A 17,433-nucleotide genomic window follows, 5' to 3' on the forward strand; every position below is an offset into this window, starting at 1 on the left:
CACCGGGGATTGAGAAGCCCCAACCCCAAGCACCATCTGCACTGAAGATCAGCCCCCCACACTCCACGAGTCCTGCGTGGGGCCCTTCTGCATTTTCCTGCTTGCCGCGTCTGTCCGGTTGCTTGCCCGCTGGCTAGTGGCCTCTGTGACGACGCACCTTGAAATCTTCAGCGCTGGTTTGGCTCCTCCAGACTGGCTCCCGCTTCTCTGCAAAGAAGAAGCACCCCAGACCTTCCTGGTCTGCACCAGAAGCAAGTCCTCCGTTCTTCGTTGGTTCCGCTTGCCAAGGCTTGGTGAGTCCTAGTCCAACTTCGACGCCGCCGACAGCAAGAGCCTTCGTGGGACAGCTCGCCTCCTGGTCCTGGTCGTCCTCGACGTTCCCTGGTCCTCGTGGCTGCAGCGACAAGCTTCACCTTCACCTGCAATCTTCACGACATCGCCTGGTTCCTTCCTGGTTCCACGTGGTCACTGGCTAGTGACCTTGACTCTGTCCCCTCTGTTTGCAGGTATCCTTTCTTCCTGATCCCGGCCTTGGGATCCACCGGACACTCTTCACTGACTGCCTGTCAGCATCTTTCTTCAGGCATCCATAGGAGTCGACGACGAAACCCGACGCAACTTCACCCCTATGCACCCGCAGCCTGTGGGCTAGGTAACTTGGGTACTCCGGTGCTCATCAGGATAGTGACTATCCTAGTGTCTAGTTTTCCAGTCTCGACTTCCTAGCTACTCCGGAAGTGTCCTAAATCTACTTAATTCAAAACTGTACTATTTCTATCGATTATACGCATTACGCGTGAGTGTTTCCACTCTGCACCTGAATCCCGTGGGCCTCCCACTTCCTAACCTTTGGTAGTATAGTGTAGCCCCAGCGATTCCCTAGGCCTAGGCCTATCCTATTTCCGTGACAGTGGTCCTTATACCACTTACTTAGTATATGGTTTGCGTGGCCCCTAGGGCCTAACTGTATTACTTACCTGTGTGATTTAATGTATGCATAAATAAGACTGTGTTGTACTTACCTCTAATCTCATAAAGAGTGTTGAGGGTTTGTCTAGAATAAATACACTTTATTTTATATATATATTTGTTGTGGTGTCCTTTCATTTGGTATTCAAGGGATTATATATGGTATCACAGCTGGCTTCACATGCCATTCAGAGTTTAGCCTAAGACTGCTCTTGTCCATGCTACCACTAGGATAGCTGGTCTATAAGGTTGACTTTACAACCAATCACCATAAGGGTATTTGGACTGATATAAGGTGTACACTAGAACTAGTGACATCATACATCAGGCCAACTTCTCACACCTTCCTCCTCAGTTCACAGCCCACTCCCTCAGTCAATTTGAGGCCTCCTCGTTTACTCAGTCCAGCACTGGTCCATGCTGCAATCTCCTGTGTCAATTCACGCCCCCGAGTGACAGGCCCGTCTCACCCCTGTCGGTCAGGATTGTCAATCCGACTGGCGCCCCTCTTTGACTGGCCCCGCTGACTCAGGCCGCCCGCTGTCGTCTGTTCTTCCTCGCAGCCTCGCGGCGCCGAACCCACACTCACCGGTCACATGGCAGGGGCCGCCTCCCGCTGCTCATGGTAGTCTCGCTGCCTTGACCTGCAGTTCCGGGCACGCCGGCCCTCGCCGCCGGCCAAGACGATTGTCTGGGATCCGCAATGCGGTTTGCAGGCGAGCCTCCAGGCCAGTGTCTTCGGCCTCCAATTCCGGCCGCCACAGAGTCAGGGCGCCATTTTGGCCGTTGCGGGGAGAGCCTCGCCACTCGTGATTCGCCGGAGTAGTCGGTCGATGGTGGCTGCTCCAAGCGTCCTCAGCCTGCCACCGTTTTCCAGTGCGGCTGAGCTCCGTTTTCCGTCCCGAATTGCCCCCGGATGATGTCGGATGTTGGGTCTATGCAGCAAGCGGCCATCTTCCGCGGCTGCAAGCCACACCCATGGGGAGGCATCTGTTTTGAGGTCACATCGGCTTCAAAAACCTGGGATAATCTATTATCCAGGAAGGACTGCAGCCATGTCAACGCGACTCCGGCCACCCCCAAACTTGTGAGTCTGTGGGCCAGTATTTGATGGTTGACCGTGTCGAAGGCAGCACTGAAATCTAAGAGGATGATGACAGTGGTACCTCCAGCATCCACGATTTGCCTAGACTCTTCGACAACAGATAATAGGGCTGTTTCAGTTCCTTGAAGTGGTCGGAAGCCAGTCTGTGACCGATGGTGGAGGTTGTGGGTCTCTAAGAAGGCCGACAGTGTAGAGATGAGGTGGTCTAGTAGCTGCGTGGGCGGAGCAGAGTGGGTGGAGTAAGGGGAGGACTGCCCTGACAGGAAGGGGCGGAGAAGGGGAACAGGTTGGCAGTTGAGGGTAGGGCCATGCTGGTGTGAGGACAAGAAATAAAGTGTCCTAAAGAGAACCCTCCGTGTCTGTCGTTATTAGCGCCGTGAAGACACGACAGCTGGCGACGAGGATGGGATAGAGCTGGATGCTCTCCCAGAACACCAGCACGCTGACAAGGCGAGCGAAGGGCTGGCCACGAAGAAACCAGCAGAAGCGCCGCCACTCGCGACACACACCCGGAGCGTGTAAGAGCCCCGCAGCTGAAGGAGCGAGATCGTGAAACGCGCCCTGCATTGGGAAAGGGCCGGCACCGTGAAAGGCAAGAAGGGAAGCGACGACGCTGACACGCGCGTCCCCCAGGCCAGGTCAGAGCAGCGAGCGCGAAGACTCCACCTACCTGCTGTACAACCGTGAGTGAAGCGGACGATGAGAGGGGCCGCCTGAGCAGCGCGCAGTCCTGGAATGAATGAAGTGAGAGCCCGGCACCACGTGTGATGTCGATGCACGTTATCCAGCCGGCGGCCATCTTGAAGTCAGGCGGATTTCCAGACGCCCCTAAAATAGACCCGGGCGGCCATTTTGAAGTCAGGCAACGCTGAAATTTAAACAAGCACAAGCAAATACAAAAAAAAAAAAAAAAAAGAAGGGAAACTACTTGTAACAGGCGCACAAGATTCCCGTAGGATTCCCAGGGCCTGCACTGCGCTGAAGCTGCGCGCATTTCACGTGCAACACGATGTCGAACCATGGGTCCCCAGCCCAGTCTCCAACTCGCCAGGATGCGAAGCCGATCATCATGGGGCTATCGCACCTGCGCCCCCCAGAACCCTTAGCGCTCGTGGTTGGGAGCAGCATGGGTCCTCGCTGGGAAGAGTGGATTGAAGACTTTGAGGACTATATTAAGGGCTCGAAGGTGACAGGGGACGAGGATCAACTGATCGCACTTCGAAACCTCGTGGGCAAGGACGTCAGCAAGATGATAAAGGAACTCCCCGCCGCAGACGCGGGAACGTATGCGAGAGTGCGTGCAGCCCTGGATAGAAAGTTCGTGCACAAGAAGAACGTAGATTACGAACGGTACGTGTTCCAAAGAGCGCGACAAGAAAAGGATGAGGTCATGGGCTCATACATCACACGGTTGCGGCGACTGGCGCGCCATTGTGAGTTTGACGAGTTCTCGACGGACGACGCCATACGACTGCGTGTGATCGACGGCTGTCAGTCGGAGACGCTACGCAGAAAATTACTAAAAAAAGTCACACCTTGGATGAAATAGAAGAGATCACGAGGCTCCACGATCAGACTGAAGAGCAAGCCAAGACAATGGAGGCGGGACGCGTGGATCGCAAGGAGTTGGTCTGTCAAGTACGCACCGACCGCCCCCGCCGGGGGTCGAGAGAGCGGGAACGACATGCTCGGCCGCCATCGAGACACCGCCGCCCTGGCCATCGACGGCCTGATTCGGGGAAGAGAAGCAGGCGTCAGGATCATGGGAAGAAGGCGCCACTGAGAAGGTGTTACCGCTGCGGGTACGACTTCCCACACATCGGAGCGTGCCCGGCTCTGGGACAGCAATGCCACAAGTGTGGCCGCAACAATCTTTTTGAGACCATGTGCGGGGACTACCGCCGGGAGAAAGAAAAAGACTCCACGAGGTTGCCAAGAGGCGAGACGCCATCACGCGCGAGCGGTACGTGACCGCCGGAAGTCCTCCTCCAAGTCCTCCCAGTCCAGCAGGGAGTCACGGTCTTCAAGGTGGTCTAGAAGATCACCGTCAAGAGACTCTGAATCACCATCAAGTGAACGTGAATATTCCGTAGAATATGCCAACATGATTGCCGATCCAGACCAGCTTAAAAAATACCCTCGACTGGACATCAGCGTTGGCACGCATCCCACGAAGTTTGTGATGGACAGCGGGGCATCCCTCAACTACATCCCAGTGACGGAATATAAGAAGATGAACCCTCGGCCTCGGCTCAATCCCGCACACGTGTGTGTCTACACCTGGATGTCCAGGAAGCCGCTCCCATGTCTTGGGAAGTTCTCGACGACACTGAGGCATCAAACAACATCTATTCCAGCCGTGATTCACGTCATCGAGGGGCCGGAAGCAGACTGTCTCCTCAGTCTACCAACAGCTGAACGGTTGAAGCTGGTAGAGATCCTGTACCGCGTCAACAGTGACAATGACACCATACACAAGTTCCCGAAGCTGTTCTCCGGACTCGGCAAAATGAACAGAGGCCAGATTCGCCTCCACATAAATGACCAGGTCCGCCCGGTCGCCCAACACCCGCGGAAGGTACCGTTCCACCTCCAGCAAGCGGTAGAGGATGAGCTGCAAGATCTGCTGGACGCCGACATCATCGAACGGACAGAGGGCGCCACACCGTGGGTATCTCCGGTCGTGATAGTACCGAAGAAGGGAACACCAGGGAAGGTCCGACTCTGTGTGGACATGAGAATGCCCAACACCGCCATTGAGAGAGAGCGCCATCCAGGACCTCACTTAAGTGACATGATTGCCGCCCTCAATGGGGCGAGGGTGTTTTCTAAATTGGACCTAAACAAAGGCTACCATCAGTTGGAACTACACGAGGGCTCCCGATACATCACGACATTTGCAACGCACCTAGGGTTGTTCAGATACAAGAGACTAAACTTCGGCATTTCATCAGCCGCAGAAATATTTCAAGAAGCCATCCGACAAACAATACATCACATCCCAAACACGCTGAACTACAGCGATGACATTCTAGTCTACGGGGCAAACATCCAAGTCCACGACACGGCCCTAGACAGGGTTTGCCATGCCCTCCTGGAAGCCAACCTCACGCTCAACAGGGAGAAGTGCGAGTTTCACCAGTCCCAACTGAAATTCTTTGGCCACATCTTTTCAGGAGCCGGAATGCAACCAGACCCTGACAAAGTGAGTACTCTGAACAGCACCAAGAGTCCACTTGACGTCAGTGATGTGCGGTCCTTCCTAGGCATGGCGAGCTACTGTTCAAGATATATTAAGGACTATGCCACAATCAGTCACCCTCTTCGCACCCTCACCAAACAAGGACAAGTGTTTGAGTGGACATCCGAATGCGAGCAAGCATTCCAAGACATAAAGAGGGCCGTGGGCACGGTGGAGAGCCTGGCGTATTTCAGCCCGGATCGTAAGACCGAAATAACAGTGGACGCAAGCCCCGTCGGGCTGGGTGCCATCCTGGCTCAATATGACAAGGACACGGACCAACGACATATTGTGGCTCACGCCAGCCGGAGCCTTTCCGACACAGAGAAGGCCTACTCCCAACCGGAAAAGGAAAGCCTTGCGGTGGTGTGGGCGTGTGAACACTTCCACGTGTTCATTTACGGGAAGCATTTCACCATGGTAACGGACCACCAAGCGCTCGTCACCATCTATGGCAACCCCCGGTCCAAAATGCCGCCTCGCATCGAAAGGTGGGGACTCCGTCTGCAGGAATACACGTTCACCATCGTGCATAAGCCGGGGAAGGCAGCCAACCCGGCCGACTACATGTCGCGCCACCCGGAAGACTCACAGCGTCACACACCGTCCATGGCAGACGAATATATCCATTTTGTGGTGGATCAAGCGCGGCCACCAGCGGTCCCCCTAGAGGCCATACTGGACGCCACCCAGCAAGATACCATGCTGCAACAGGTGATCCGAAGAGTTCGAACGAACCGGTGGCGACACGAAGAGTCGGAGGACGAGAGGGGTGACACTACAAAGCGCCAGGAGTGGCAAGCATTCCGGAATGTGTGTGAAGAACTATCTGTTACACCGGATGGCCTACTGTTGCGAGACAACCGAATCGTAATCCCTCAGCAACTGAGACAGGGAGTCGTCAACCTGGCACACGAAAGCCATCGAGGAGTAGTCACGACGAAAAGGGCACTTCGTGAACGTGTCTGGTTCCCTTTCCTAGACAAAATGGTAGAGCACACTCTGAAAGACTGTCTGCAGTATCAAGTGGTAAGGCAAGGAGACCCGCCAGCCCCACTTCAGATGACGCCCCTACCGCCAGGAGTATGGCAAGAACTAGCAATGGATTTCTACGGCCCCATGCCGTCGGGCAAGTATGTATTGGTCATAATAGATGAATACTCGCGATTCCCCATCGCCCGGTTCGTACCATCCACCAACGCAGCCGCCACGCTCACCATCCTGGATGAAGTCTTTGCAGCTTGGGGTATACCCACAGAGGTGAAAACAGACAACGGGCCCCCTTTCAATGGCCGGGAATTCAGTGACTTCCTGACGCTCATGAATGTGCGACACCGACGGATAACACCACTATGGCCGCAGGCCAACGGCACAGCAGAAAGATTCATGGCCACTCTCAAAAAGACATTCCAACAGGCTGCTCTGGATAAGAGAGACCCGCAAGCAGCCCTCAATGATGTACTCCGAGCATATCGGACGACACCGCATGCCACCACAGGCAAATGCCCGGCCACACTCATGCTGGGACGCCCAGTCAGGACCCGGATACCCACCTGGGAGGGAGCGCTACGACCCATTTCCCCCAGCCGCGTTCATCGGGAAGTGGAAGCCACTGACAAAGCTCGCAAAGAAAGCATGAAGGCGTACGCGGATGGCCGAAGACGTGCTCGTTCCCTCTCATTCCACGAAGGAGATTGTGTGGTCGTTAAGCAGGAGCAATGCAAGAAGACGGATAGCAAGTTCAGAGCGGAACCTCTAACGGTCACTCGACAGAAAGGCACCATGCTGACAGCGGAGTCAGACAACAGGCGCATAACCAGAAATGTGTCCCACTTTCAGAAGTGCAGCCCAGTTCTACAAGAGACGCTTGAGTCGCGAATGACACCTTCAAGAACTCGACAGTTTGAAGCACAGAGCGACGGTGACAGCCACCCGGGACAGATACCCGGCGCCGGCATCACTGTAGTGCCTGAAGGCCGCACACTCAGACCACGACAAACAATCCGCCAGCCCAAGCGGCTGATCGAAGAGATGTAACTCTTGGTGACTCATTTCTTTGCTAACAAAGGGGGAGATGTAGAGATGAGGTGGTCTAGTAGCTGCGTGGGCGGAGCAGAGTGGGTGGAGTAAGGGGAGGACTGCCCTGACAGGAAGGGGCGGAGAAGGGGAACAGGTTGGCAGTTGAGGGTAGGGCCATGCTGGTGTGAGGACAAGAAATAAAGTGTCCTAAAGAGAACCCTCCGTGTCTGTCGTTATTAGCGCCGTAAAGACACGACAGACAGCACAGAATTGACGTATTTTTCAGCTATTTTACTGATTCCTGGGAAAAGTGAAATGGGGCAATAGTTTCCCAGGTCGAGATTAGGCTTTTTTAAAAGTGCCTTCCCCATCGCTTTCTTCAAAGGAGGAGGGACCACTCCAGTGGTGAGTGAGGCATTAATTAATTCCAATATAGTGGGGAGAATGGTTGTGGCAGCTTGTTTCAGGATGTAAAGAGGTGCTGCGTCTCTGGGCAAGCCGCTTTTTACCTTTGAGAAGATGCTTTCGAGTGCCTCGAGATTCATCGGGGGGGATTGCCTCCAGAAGAAAATCCAGACTCTGGGGGCTGGGGTCCCATGTTTGGCCATCCATCTATGGAAAAGACGTGTAGATGTCTTGTATTTTCTGGAGGAAAAAGTCAGCTAATTTGTCACAGTGTGAACCTGGGATATCCGAGGTCACTGAGGGCGGGAGACTCTAAGCAGGGTTTTTGCTATGTGAAAGATTTCGCGTGGGGGGTTTCCGGCCGAGCATATTTTTTCTTCGTAATATGCCGATTGAGCAGATTTAATTTCTGTCTTATACAATTTTATGGCTTCCCTGTATTCTAATTTCTTATTAAGGTAAAAGTCTTTCCTCCAGGTTCTTTCAAGTTTTTTACACATTTGCTTCAGTGCCCGGAGCTTTGGGGAGTACCATGCCCTCCTGTTGATTCCGGTTTTCATCTGGGTGGATTTTGTAGGGAGAACTAGGTCTAAAGAGTCTTGTAACTACCTATTGAAATTTCTATTGGCGGTTATTGCGTCTGGATCAGGAGCTGGCTTAGTGTTTTCTAATTCTGAATTCCATTGGTCTATTGGGAGTTTGGACCAGTGTGAGACCTCTTTATAACCGGCATAAGAGGAGGCGTGGCAAGATTGGGGGACCAAGTGAATGGAATGAGAAGGTGGTCGGACCAAGGTATTGAAATGGGTGTCCCTCCTACTAGGTCCTCCAGATTAGAAAAAATGGGATCTAATAGGTGTCCTTTCGTGTGTGTAGGAGAAACAACTTCTTGAAGAAACTGGTAACTTTCAAACTCATTTATTATCTCTGGTGCCGGCAGCTGAGAGGGGTTGTCAAAGTGAAGATTAAAATCTCTCAGTAGTGTAAAATTAGCAGGAGTACTAGCCAAGTTGGCAGCTATATCAGGTAGGGATTTACAGAATTGTCCCACGGGCCCAGGGGGCCAATAGATTAAGATCCCTGACAAGGTCAGCGTGGGTGAGAACCTAATAGCGAAAGCAAGGTTTTCACAATCTGGTAGGGGTCTTGTGGTAGTACGACGGGTCAGGTGGTATTTGAAGATAATAGCGATCACGCCGCCCCTACCGGAGGTCCGATCTAAACTCTGGATATTATAACCCGGAGGAAGAGCTTAAACAAGATCAGGGTCAGATCCTAAGGTGAGCCAGGTTTCTGTTAGGAACAGCACATCTGGCTCTTCCTCTTCCAGAAGAATGGATATTTCTATTGCATGCTTAGGCAGCGACCTGCAGTTAAGAAGGAACATTTTATAGGGTTTAGGGAAGGTGGTATTAGAATGTGGGGGTATAGCCAATGTAAAAGAACAGTGTGCGCACTTGCTTGATAAGGTTGCTGTCGAGATTGATAGTGTGAAAACACTTATCAATGGTGGGTCCATTTAAATGAAGCAACTCTTCAGCATTGTAATAATACTTTTTCGGGGAGGGGGGAGAGGGGATACAGGTGTTCTGGCCCCTGGCCCCGGCCGGACGTGGATGGGCGCAGGCGGGCTTGCCTTTGGTGCATCTTCGGCGTGCCGGCGGCGGAACCGCTGCGCGCATCTGCTGCGCGTCTGGGTCGGCATGCTTCTAAATAGAGAATGCAGCCCCCCCCCAGAAATGAGGAGGCTGAGGGGAGGAGCCGCGTCCCTCTGCAACAATCAGCCAGAGGCCGTGGCGGACCGGGGACCGTAGAAAAGGTGCAAGTGCTTTAGAGGTAAGAATAAGGTTTAAAACAATGCCCTGAACAATTATGGCGCTAAGTAGTTAGGGATTAAATATTAAAAGCTTAAAAGCGGGTGTCAGCTCTTACAGTGGTTCTCTGCTGCTTACTGCTCACACATAGACACGTCTTTAAGGTGATGGAAGATGAAGGGACATCAATTTGAACGACATCTTTTTGATGGTTTATCTACGGGTGTTCTTTTGATGGGATTGACATTATAATAACTGAACACTTGTCCCAGGGTGTCTCATCAAGTGTTATATCCAGGTCATTATGTGAATGACTAGACACCCTCAGTTCTAGGGATTATAAGGGCGGATGACATTAGTGTTATTAGTGTTTATACCAGAGGTATAAACAATTGGGACAGGCTCACTAAAATGGAGACCCTAGCTAAAATGGAACATGTCCTGTATGTGGTTAAGAATCCAAAACTAAAATAAAGAAGCCTAAAAGCAAGTGGTCAAAATAGATAAAATAATAGAATTATGGAGGGAAACAGTCATAAGATTTATGACTTTACTGGAATTTCTTAGCTAAATAGTCACTAAAGTATAACTGAATATATTTTTGATTCATCTTGCTTATAAGAGATATTCATTATTCATTTTTAGAATAAAAGCTCCTACCAGAAATATGCATTTGATGAAGAAGCAATTCATAACATGTTGCATGTCCAACAACTCATGTCTTCAGACTGAAATGAAAAAAGGGGCTCTGTGCTGGAAGACATGAACCGTACAACAATGGGTCTAAAGTTGGTCAGAAAACACATTTTCTATTGCCTTTCCATCTGACATGGAAGGTAATCCAAGGCAGAAAGCCAGTCTCAGGGCATGAATCAAGAACAAAAGAAATGCACACATAAAGTGATAACAATTCGGACCTACAAAATTAAGAACATACAGCCTGATTCACAAAGGTATTTTCACCCATAGGCTAATGTTTAGGTCCAAAGCTACCTCCATTCCTGCCAGGAAATCACAATGGTTTCTGGGAGGGATAAATGAATTTACTACTGTAGATATCTCTTATATGAGTATGGAGAAATCTCCACACAAGGGGTGGGAAGTCAGCTTTACATGGTGTGGTTAATCTAACATGGGAATGTCCTGAATTGAAGCCTTATCAATCCTGGAAAGAGTCAGGAATTTATTCCAGTCAAGGGCAGGAGAAACTCCTTTCGTGAAAGCAATAGATCAGCAGACGCACATTCTTCACAGGGGAAAATATTTTCTGCTGCAGAAAAAGACAAGAGATGCACCCCTACGTAACCCCGACAGCCAGCGCCCCAGGAAGATCACCTGGTTCACCGCCGACCTCCAAGAATCCGGACGCACCTACAGACGTCTCGAGAAGAACTGGAGAAACAGCAAATCCTCGGAAGCCGCACCAACTACAAGAACGCCATGACAGAATACCACCAATACATCAGATCCACCAAAAGGATCTTCATCCAGAACAAGATCCTCGCCAACTCCAGCAACTCCAAGGAACTCTTCAGCATCATTAAGGAATTCACCAAACGCCCAAGCAAAACCACGGACAACACCCCTTCCTAGGACCTCTGCAACAATCTCAGCTCCTACTTCCATCTGAATATCAAGGGCCTCTATGACAACTTCAACGACCAGACACCTGAATCCGAAACCACTTCCTCCTCCAGCAACACCAGCCATCCCACCATCTCCTCCTGGATCCCAGTAACCACCGAAGACACCGTATCAACCATGAAAGGCATCTACTCAGGAGCCCCCATTGACCTCTGTCCCCCACATATTTTCCACAGAGACGCCGCTGCCATCGCTCCAGAACTACGACGCACCATCAACACCACCTTCAAAACCGACATCTTTCCTGATGACTGGAAACACGTAGACGTCAGACCCCTACTCAAAAAGCCATCAGCAGATCCCATGGACCTCAAGAATTACCGACCCATTTCCCTCCTCCCCTTCGCGGCAAAAGTCACCAAGAAGACTGTCCACATCGAACTAATGAAATTCATTGAGGAAAACTGCATCCTCAACCCCTCTCAATCTGGATTCCCCAGCAACTACAGCACTGAGACGGATCTACTCGCCGCCACAGATGACATATGCACCCTCCTCGACCAACACCACAGCCTTGATCCTACTCGACCTCTCTTCAGCCTTCAACAACATCTCCCACCACACACTCAATGCCAGACTCCATGAAGCCAGTATACAGGGAACCGCCCTCGACTGGCTCTGCTCCTTCCTCGCCGGCAGAACCTAAAGAATCAGACTTCCACGCTTCCTCTTTGAATCCACGGAAATCAACTGCAGAGTACCCCAGGGATCATCACTCAGCCCCATGCTCTTCAACATCTACATGGCCCCCCTCGCCGCCATCATCAGACAGCACGGACTCAGCTTAGTATCCTACGCCGACAACACCCAACTCATCCTCTCCCTCACCGGGGACTCCATCACCACCAGACTCAACTTCCAGGAAGGAATGAAGAAAGTCACATCCTGGATGAGCAGCAGCTGCCTGAAGCTCTACTCGGAGAAGACCGAGGTCCTCGTCCTCCGACCCTCCCGCTCTGCATGGGACAACACCTGGTGGCCCATAGCCCTTGGCAGCCCCCCACGGACCACACCCAAGACCTCCACATCGTATTCGACTCCTCCCTCTCCATGACCCCGACAGGTCAACGCCATTGCCTCCACCTGCTTTAAGACCCTCTGCATCCTCTAAAAGACCTTCAAATGGATCCCTCCCGAATAAAGGAAGACCATCACCCACACACTCATAGCTAGCAGACATGACTACGGAAGCGCCCTCTATGCCGGGTTCAACAAGTATCTGCTCCGCTAACTCTAGACCATACAAAACACCGCAGCCAGACTCGTCCTCGGCATCCCTTGACACCAGCATATCACCCAGCACCTGCGTAACCTCCACTGGCTCCCCGTTGAGAATATCTCAACAACAGAATCTCCTTCCACGTACCCAAGAGGAACTTCCGATCCGCCGACCTCGCCCTCGCCGAACCCCCGCTCATGCACAGAGCAAGAACCGGTGGAAGAACCTTCTCCTACATCGCGGCCACGACCTGGAACAAGCTCCCAATAAACATCAGACGCACCCCCACTTTGCACATCTTCAGGAAGAAACTAAATACCTGGCTCTTCGACTGACCGGAGTTGCTCCACCCGCCCAGCACCTTGAAATCCTCACGGGTGAGTAGCTCTCTTAAAATTTCCCTGATTGATTGATTGATTGATTGATTGCAGTTAAGTGTAAGACAAAGAGTGGATGAATTGGTAAATAATCTATGCAAGGAGGGTGTGATTGAGCTTAAAGACTCATCCCTGTGGTTGTCACCTACAGTTTTAGTTCACAAAATGAACAATTAACGGAAGATATGTATCTATCTCTGTAGTGTAAATCAAACCATTTGGGTGGATGGATGTCCACTACTAAAAGTAGAAGAGATGATGTGTACTCTAGCAGTAGCAAGTGAATTTGGAAAACTAGACTTACAGGGGCCGATTCACAGAACTAACTTAAGACAAAATTCTAAACATACTGCTTTTGGTATTCACAGAAGTTAGGATTTTGTCTTAAGTTTGTCTTAAGACAAACTTAAGACAGACTTAAGACAAACTTAAGACAGACTTAAGACAGACTTAAGACAGACTTAAGACAGACTGAAGACAGACTGAAGACAGACTTAAGACAAACTTAAGACAAACTTAGACTTAAGATAGACTTAAGACAAACTTAAGACAAAATCCTAACTTAAGTCTGTATTAAGTCAGCCTCCCCGAAGTTTGACGAGGTACCTATAAAAGAAAGAGTACACATTACCAGCACAAGTTATATACAGTGAAGTGCAGATAGGGACGTCTAAAACAAATGACCATAAACAAAGGCCACAAAACCCATAGGGTGCAGTGCTAAGCGCGTCATCATCAGGAGGCGGTTGAGAGCATCTTTGTGGGACTAACCAGTACATGTGCTTCTTCCTACAGACCGTGTTGTTCTGGGCTTGTGAGCAGCACCCCTCAAAGGAAGCTTGGCAGGACCTGGCGGTGAGCTTCGTACGGCTGGTGGATGATCTTGAGTTTTACCTCTGGCAAGGAAATCTACCCCATTACTTCCTGGGTCCAGATGTCAACCTGTTCAAACCCGAGCACCGCCCCCGCCTCCGGGAGGTCCTGGCTGACGTCATCCGGTTCAAAACTTCTCCAATGAAGTATCTCAAATGAGAATTCCCAGGTAACCCCACAACATTTTGCTCAGAGATTTATTGGTTCACACCTGTTCTGCAAATTTTCTGATGTGGGGTCGTGGACACTTAATTTGAGCACCCCGGTGGATTTATTTTATATTGCGCGTCCCAAGCATCCTGACACTGATGAAAGGCGTTTATTGTTATTTTAAATGCAGAATAAACATGGCTATTGACTGTCTGATTTTCTTTTTATTAACATTATGGGGCATGAAAACTATAGGATTTCAGGCAGGCTCAATATTTGGATTACGGTCTGAGACTAAGGGCCAAATGTATAAAATGGTGGGCGGCCCGTTTCTCTATCAGTGGGACTAGGGAGACGGAGTACATTACTCCGTCGCCCTGCCGGAGGTGCTGCCACCACATTTTGAAAGGTCCGCTGAGCTGGTGGCCATTTTCAAAGCATTGGCCAGAATCGCTATCCCGGCGGTTCCGGTTAACGCTGTTTGCAGTTTGCTGTAGGACTCCGTCAACATGATGGCCCAAACTTGTCTTTTTATTTAAAAATAAAAAAAATATCCTGAAGTGGGGTTGTCTTTTTGAAAATCTACAGTAAAATGCACCCCTCACCATGGGGGTTCTCTCCCATGGCGAGAGGAGCATTTAGCAGTTTTCACTGCTTTCCTGGCAGTGACGGGCACTGAAAACTGACCTCTGAACTAGGTGGGTGGAATTAGAGGTCCTGGAGTCCATCGGAGGGGTTTAATCCCAGCAGAGACCGAGTAGTCACCGCCGTGTTTGAATATAAAGTCCACCTGCTTTTAACTTTGGCAGGCGGACCCTTATCCTGGCGCTGTGTATACTCCGTAGCCGCTGCGATGCAGTGCACAGACGTCCAAGATATAAATAAGGCCCTAACTCTCTTTTCTCTGGGGTTCACCCAGTTAATCCAGGCTCCCACCCATGTATCTGGTCATATCTAAGACAATTTTGGTAACCTTAGATGATATGTTATAGTATGTTAATTTCTTTATAAAGCATGTAATTATCCAGAGTTGTTCTGCCGCTCAAAAAACAGTAAAAATACTGATGTAAGGAGAAAAGGTCGGTCTTTGCAAAGTTTTTTTTTAAATGTGGTACCCGGTGCAGGTTGAAAGAAGTCTGTTCCATAAGGAAGCTGTTGGTATGGAAACACGTGTCCTCCTGTGCGGGTTTGGTTGTTGGTGTGGTGTGGTGTTCATTGACCAAGAATGAGCGGATCTAAGATTCTGCAAGGGTTTTTGAGAAGCAAATAAAGTGGTCAGGTGACTATTAGCCATGTTGGAATCAAAGCTGTATGTGCAAATGTAAAGTGCTTTAAAGATGCACTTTGAGACTGGTAACCAGTGTAGAGAGAGCAGTAAAGGGCAAACTGAAACAGAGGTGAGTTAGTGTACTTTGCACAAGTGCCACCCAAGTTCAAGTTTATTACAAAATATTTTAAGAAAAATATTTAATCGTAACAGTATTCCAAAATAAATGCATGCACGTTGTATACTAAAGAAAGATTTTAAAACATGTATACATGATAGACATTCGCTAATTTTGGTAGAGCTAAATGATCAAAGCTTCTGAAAGGTTTGAACATTGTCTCTTATGAAGATCAGTTTGAGATATAAATGTTGCTCAAATACTTACCCTGGGCAGAACCAAAGCCCACGATTCAGATGTGGAGTTTCAGATTGACATCCTTGACAGCGCGGGTCCTTTTTCTGTCTTTAATTGGTAGCCAAGGGTATCCACCCATTGCAGGGTTTCCACATAGATCTGGATTGCCCCCATTTTCACATTGGAATAATTAAAATGTAACATTTTAATATTTACACAATGAGAGAAATCATTATTCAAATAATTTTGTTTATATATTTTTTCAACTATAATTTCATACTAGCTGAGCTAGTTCCATTGTAAATATGTGCTATGGTAATATCTAATAAACCACCTAAGAAAACACATATTTCCATCCGCATCATTTATTATTTCAGTCCAAATTGTCTTTTTCCTCAGAAGTGATGGAGCCACGGAGAGATGGTGACAATAATGTGCCCCCTTCGGTAATGCCGGATACCTCGTTCCTCTCATTGGCATTTCTAACCTCAGAGTTCCAACTGGGGTTGAGCCCCTCAAACAGACACACGTCTCTGGGTCTCCCACACCTGTGACTCTGACTCATTCATCTTTGTGATGGAAGTGATAGGTTGTGCTTTAATTCCACGAAGCACAACTGGGGCCATTTTAGAGGTTTACAGGTTATTTAAAAACACAACACGTTTTTCACCAAGACCATCAAAAAATCCACAGAGCTGTCTTTTGGTAATTGAATTTGAAGTTGACTTGACCAAGATGGGTTGTTAGTCACTGTGAATCTTAGGTCAGAAAAGCTTTTAACTTCCTCAAGACATTTGTTATCGGATCTCCACTTCCCAGAGTTGACAGTCCGCGTGTTCCCATTTTCACAATTGTGGTTTTATTTCCATTACCCGATGGATTGTGGGAGTTTGAGGAGTTCGCTAATGCATTTAACGGTCTCTGCTACCGCCCCCCCCCCCGGGGGTTCTACTGGCACCAAGTCAGCAGAATACATTAGTCCAGAGTTTTCATGATTCCCCTGATTCGGAAGGAAGGGTTGAAATATTTTATAAAACGTGAAAAGTCAGATACCTAAAGTGAAAAGAGTAAGGGCGCCAACACACATCCCTGGTTTATGCCATTTGTAACTGTGATTTGGGTTTATTTTGGTGACCCACCGGATCAAACACACAGCTGAAGCCTACAATAGCAATGCATAAGAAAATCTTTCAGGTGTTCACATATCACACGGGTTTATAGGCATAAAATATTGCCAATGGTAGCGAATGAGAAACTAAATCTCACCTACTTGGGGGGGGGTAATAATTGCTTCTCCATGATCTAACTTTTCATTTGAGACAGTCAAACTCTTGTGAACACTTCTCCCTGGTTCACCTAAGAGGCTGGATCTGAGTTTATGTTTAATGATTATTTGCACAACAGGTGTAAGTGTGAGGATTATCTGACACAACTTAACAAAGAACGTCAGGGTCGCGTTTTGTTGTCGCCTGTGAGGGGTTCGCGTAGCGCTTCGTCATTGGTGCCATCGTGGTCTCTGAACTCACTACCTGCAGTTGTAGATGTTTGACATTTACTATTGCATTTAAAGCGAGGAGAAGAATATCGAGCTGCCAGAATATCGAGGTAAAAATATCGAGTGACAGAATATCGACTTCCTACCTACAAGCAGGAAAGTACAAAAATATTGAATCCTAAATATCGTTGTTAAAAATTTAGTTTGCTAAAATATTGACTTTTTAAAATGTCTCAAAAGTAATATAAAAATAATTATATAATAAATATAATGAAGTAAAACATACTTAAAAACAATCAAAAAAGTTAAAATTAATAAATAATAAATGTAATGTAAAAAAAATGCATTTCTAAATGTTTTTATGTATATTAACTTAATAATATTAAAAAATAATCAATATTTTTAATTATAAAATGTTAAAAACATAATTTAAAATATAATTGCATATATATGTATATATATGTTCGAGGCATGTGGGCTGCTGAATTCATATCTGTGCA

At 48.8% G+C, this 17,433-nt stretch overlaps 1 protein-coding gene across 4 annotated transcripts in view; it reads left to right on the forward strand.

Moving 5' to 3' along the window:
* Positions 1-17,433, forward strand: part of LOC146863644 (protein mab-21-like 3) — a 240,614-nt gene that overhangs the window by 172,907 nt on the left and 50,274 nt on the right. For 2 of the 4 annotated variants that reach the window (XM_085627725.1, XM_085627727.1), the window contains exon 4: positions 13,589-13,835. The exons of 1 other annotated variant lie outside the window; for it this stretch is intronic. In XM_085627725.1, the coding sequence (XP_085483851.1) occupies positions 13,589-13,825 (237 nt within the window). In that variant the 3' untranslated portion in view covers positions 13,826-13,835. Of the gene's footprint in view, positions 1-13,588; positions 14,030-17,433 lie in introns of those variants that run through there. One more of the 4 variants, XM_085627726.1, reaches the window with a different exon arrangement.

Source organism: Triturus cristatus, chromosome 2_1 (genome assembly GCF_964204655.1).
Source record: "Triturus cristatus chromosome 2_1, aTriCri1.1, whole genome shotgun sequence".
Taxonomy (NCBI): domain Eukaryota; kingdom Metazoa; phylum Chordata; class Amphibia; order Caudata; family Salamandridae; genus Triturus; species Triturus cristatus.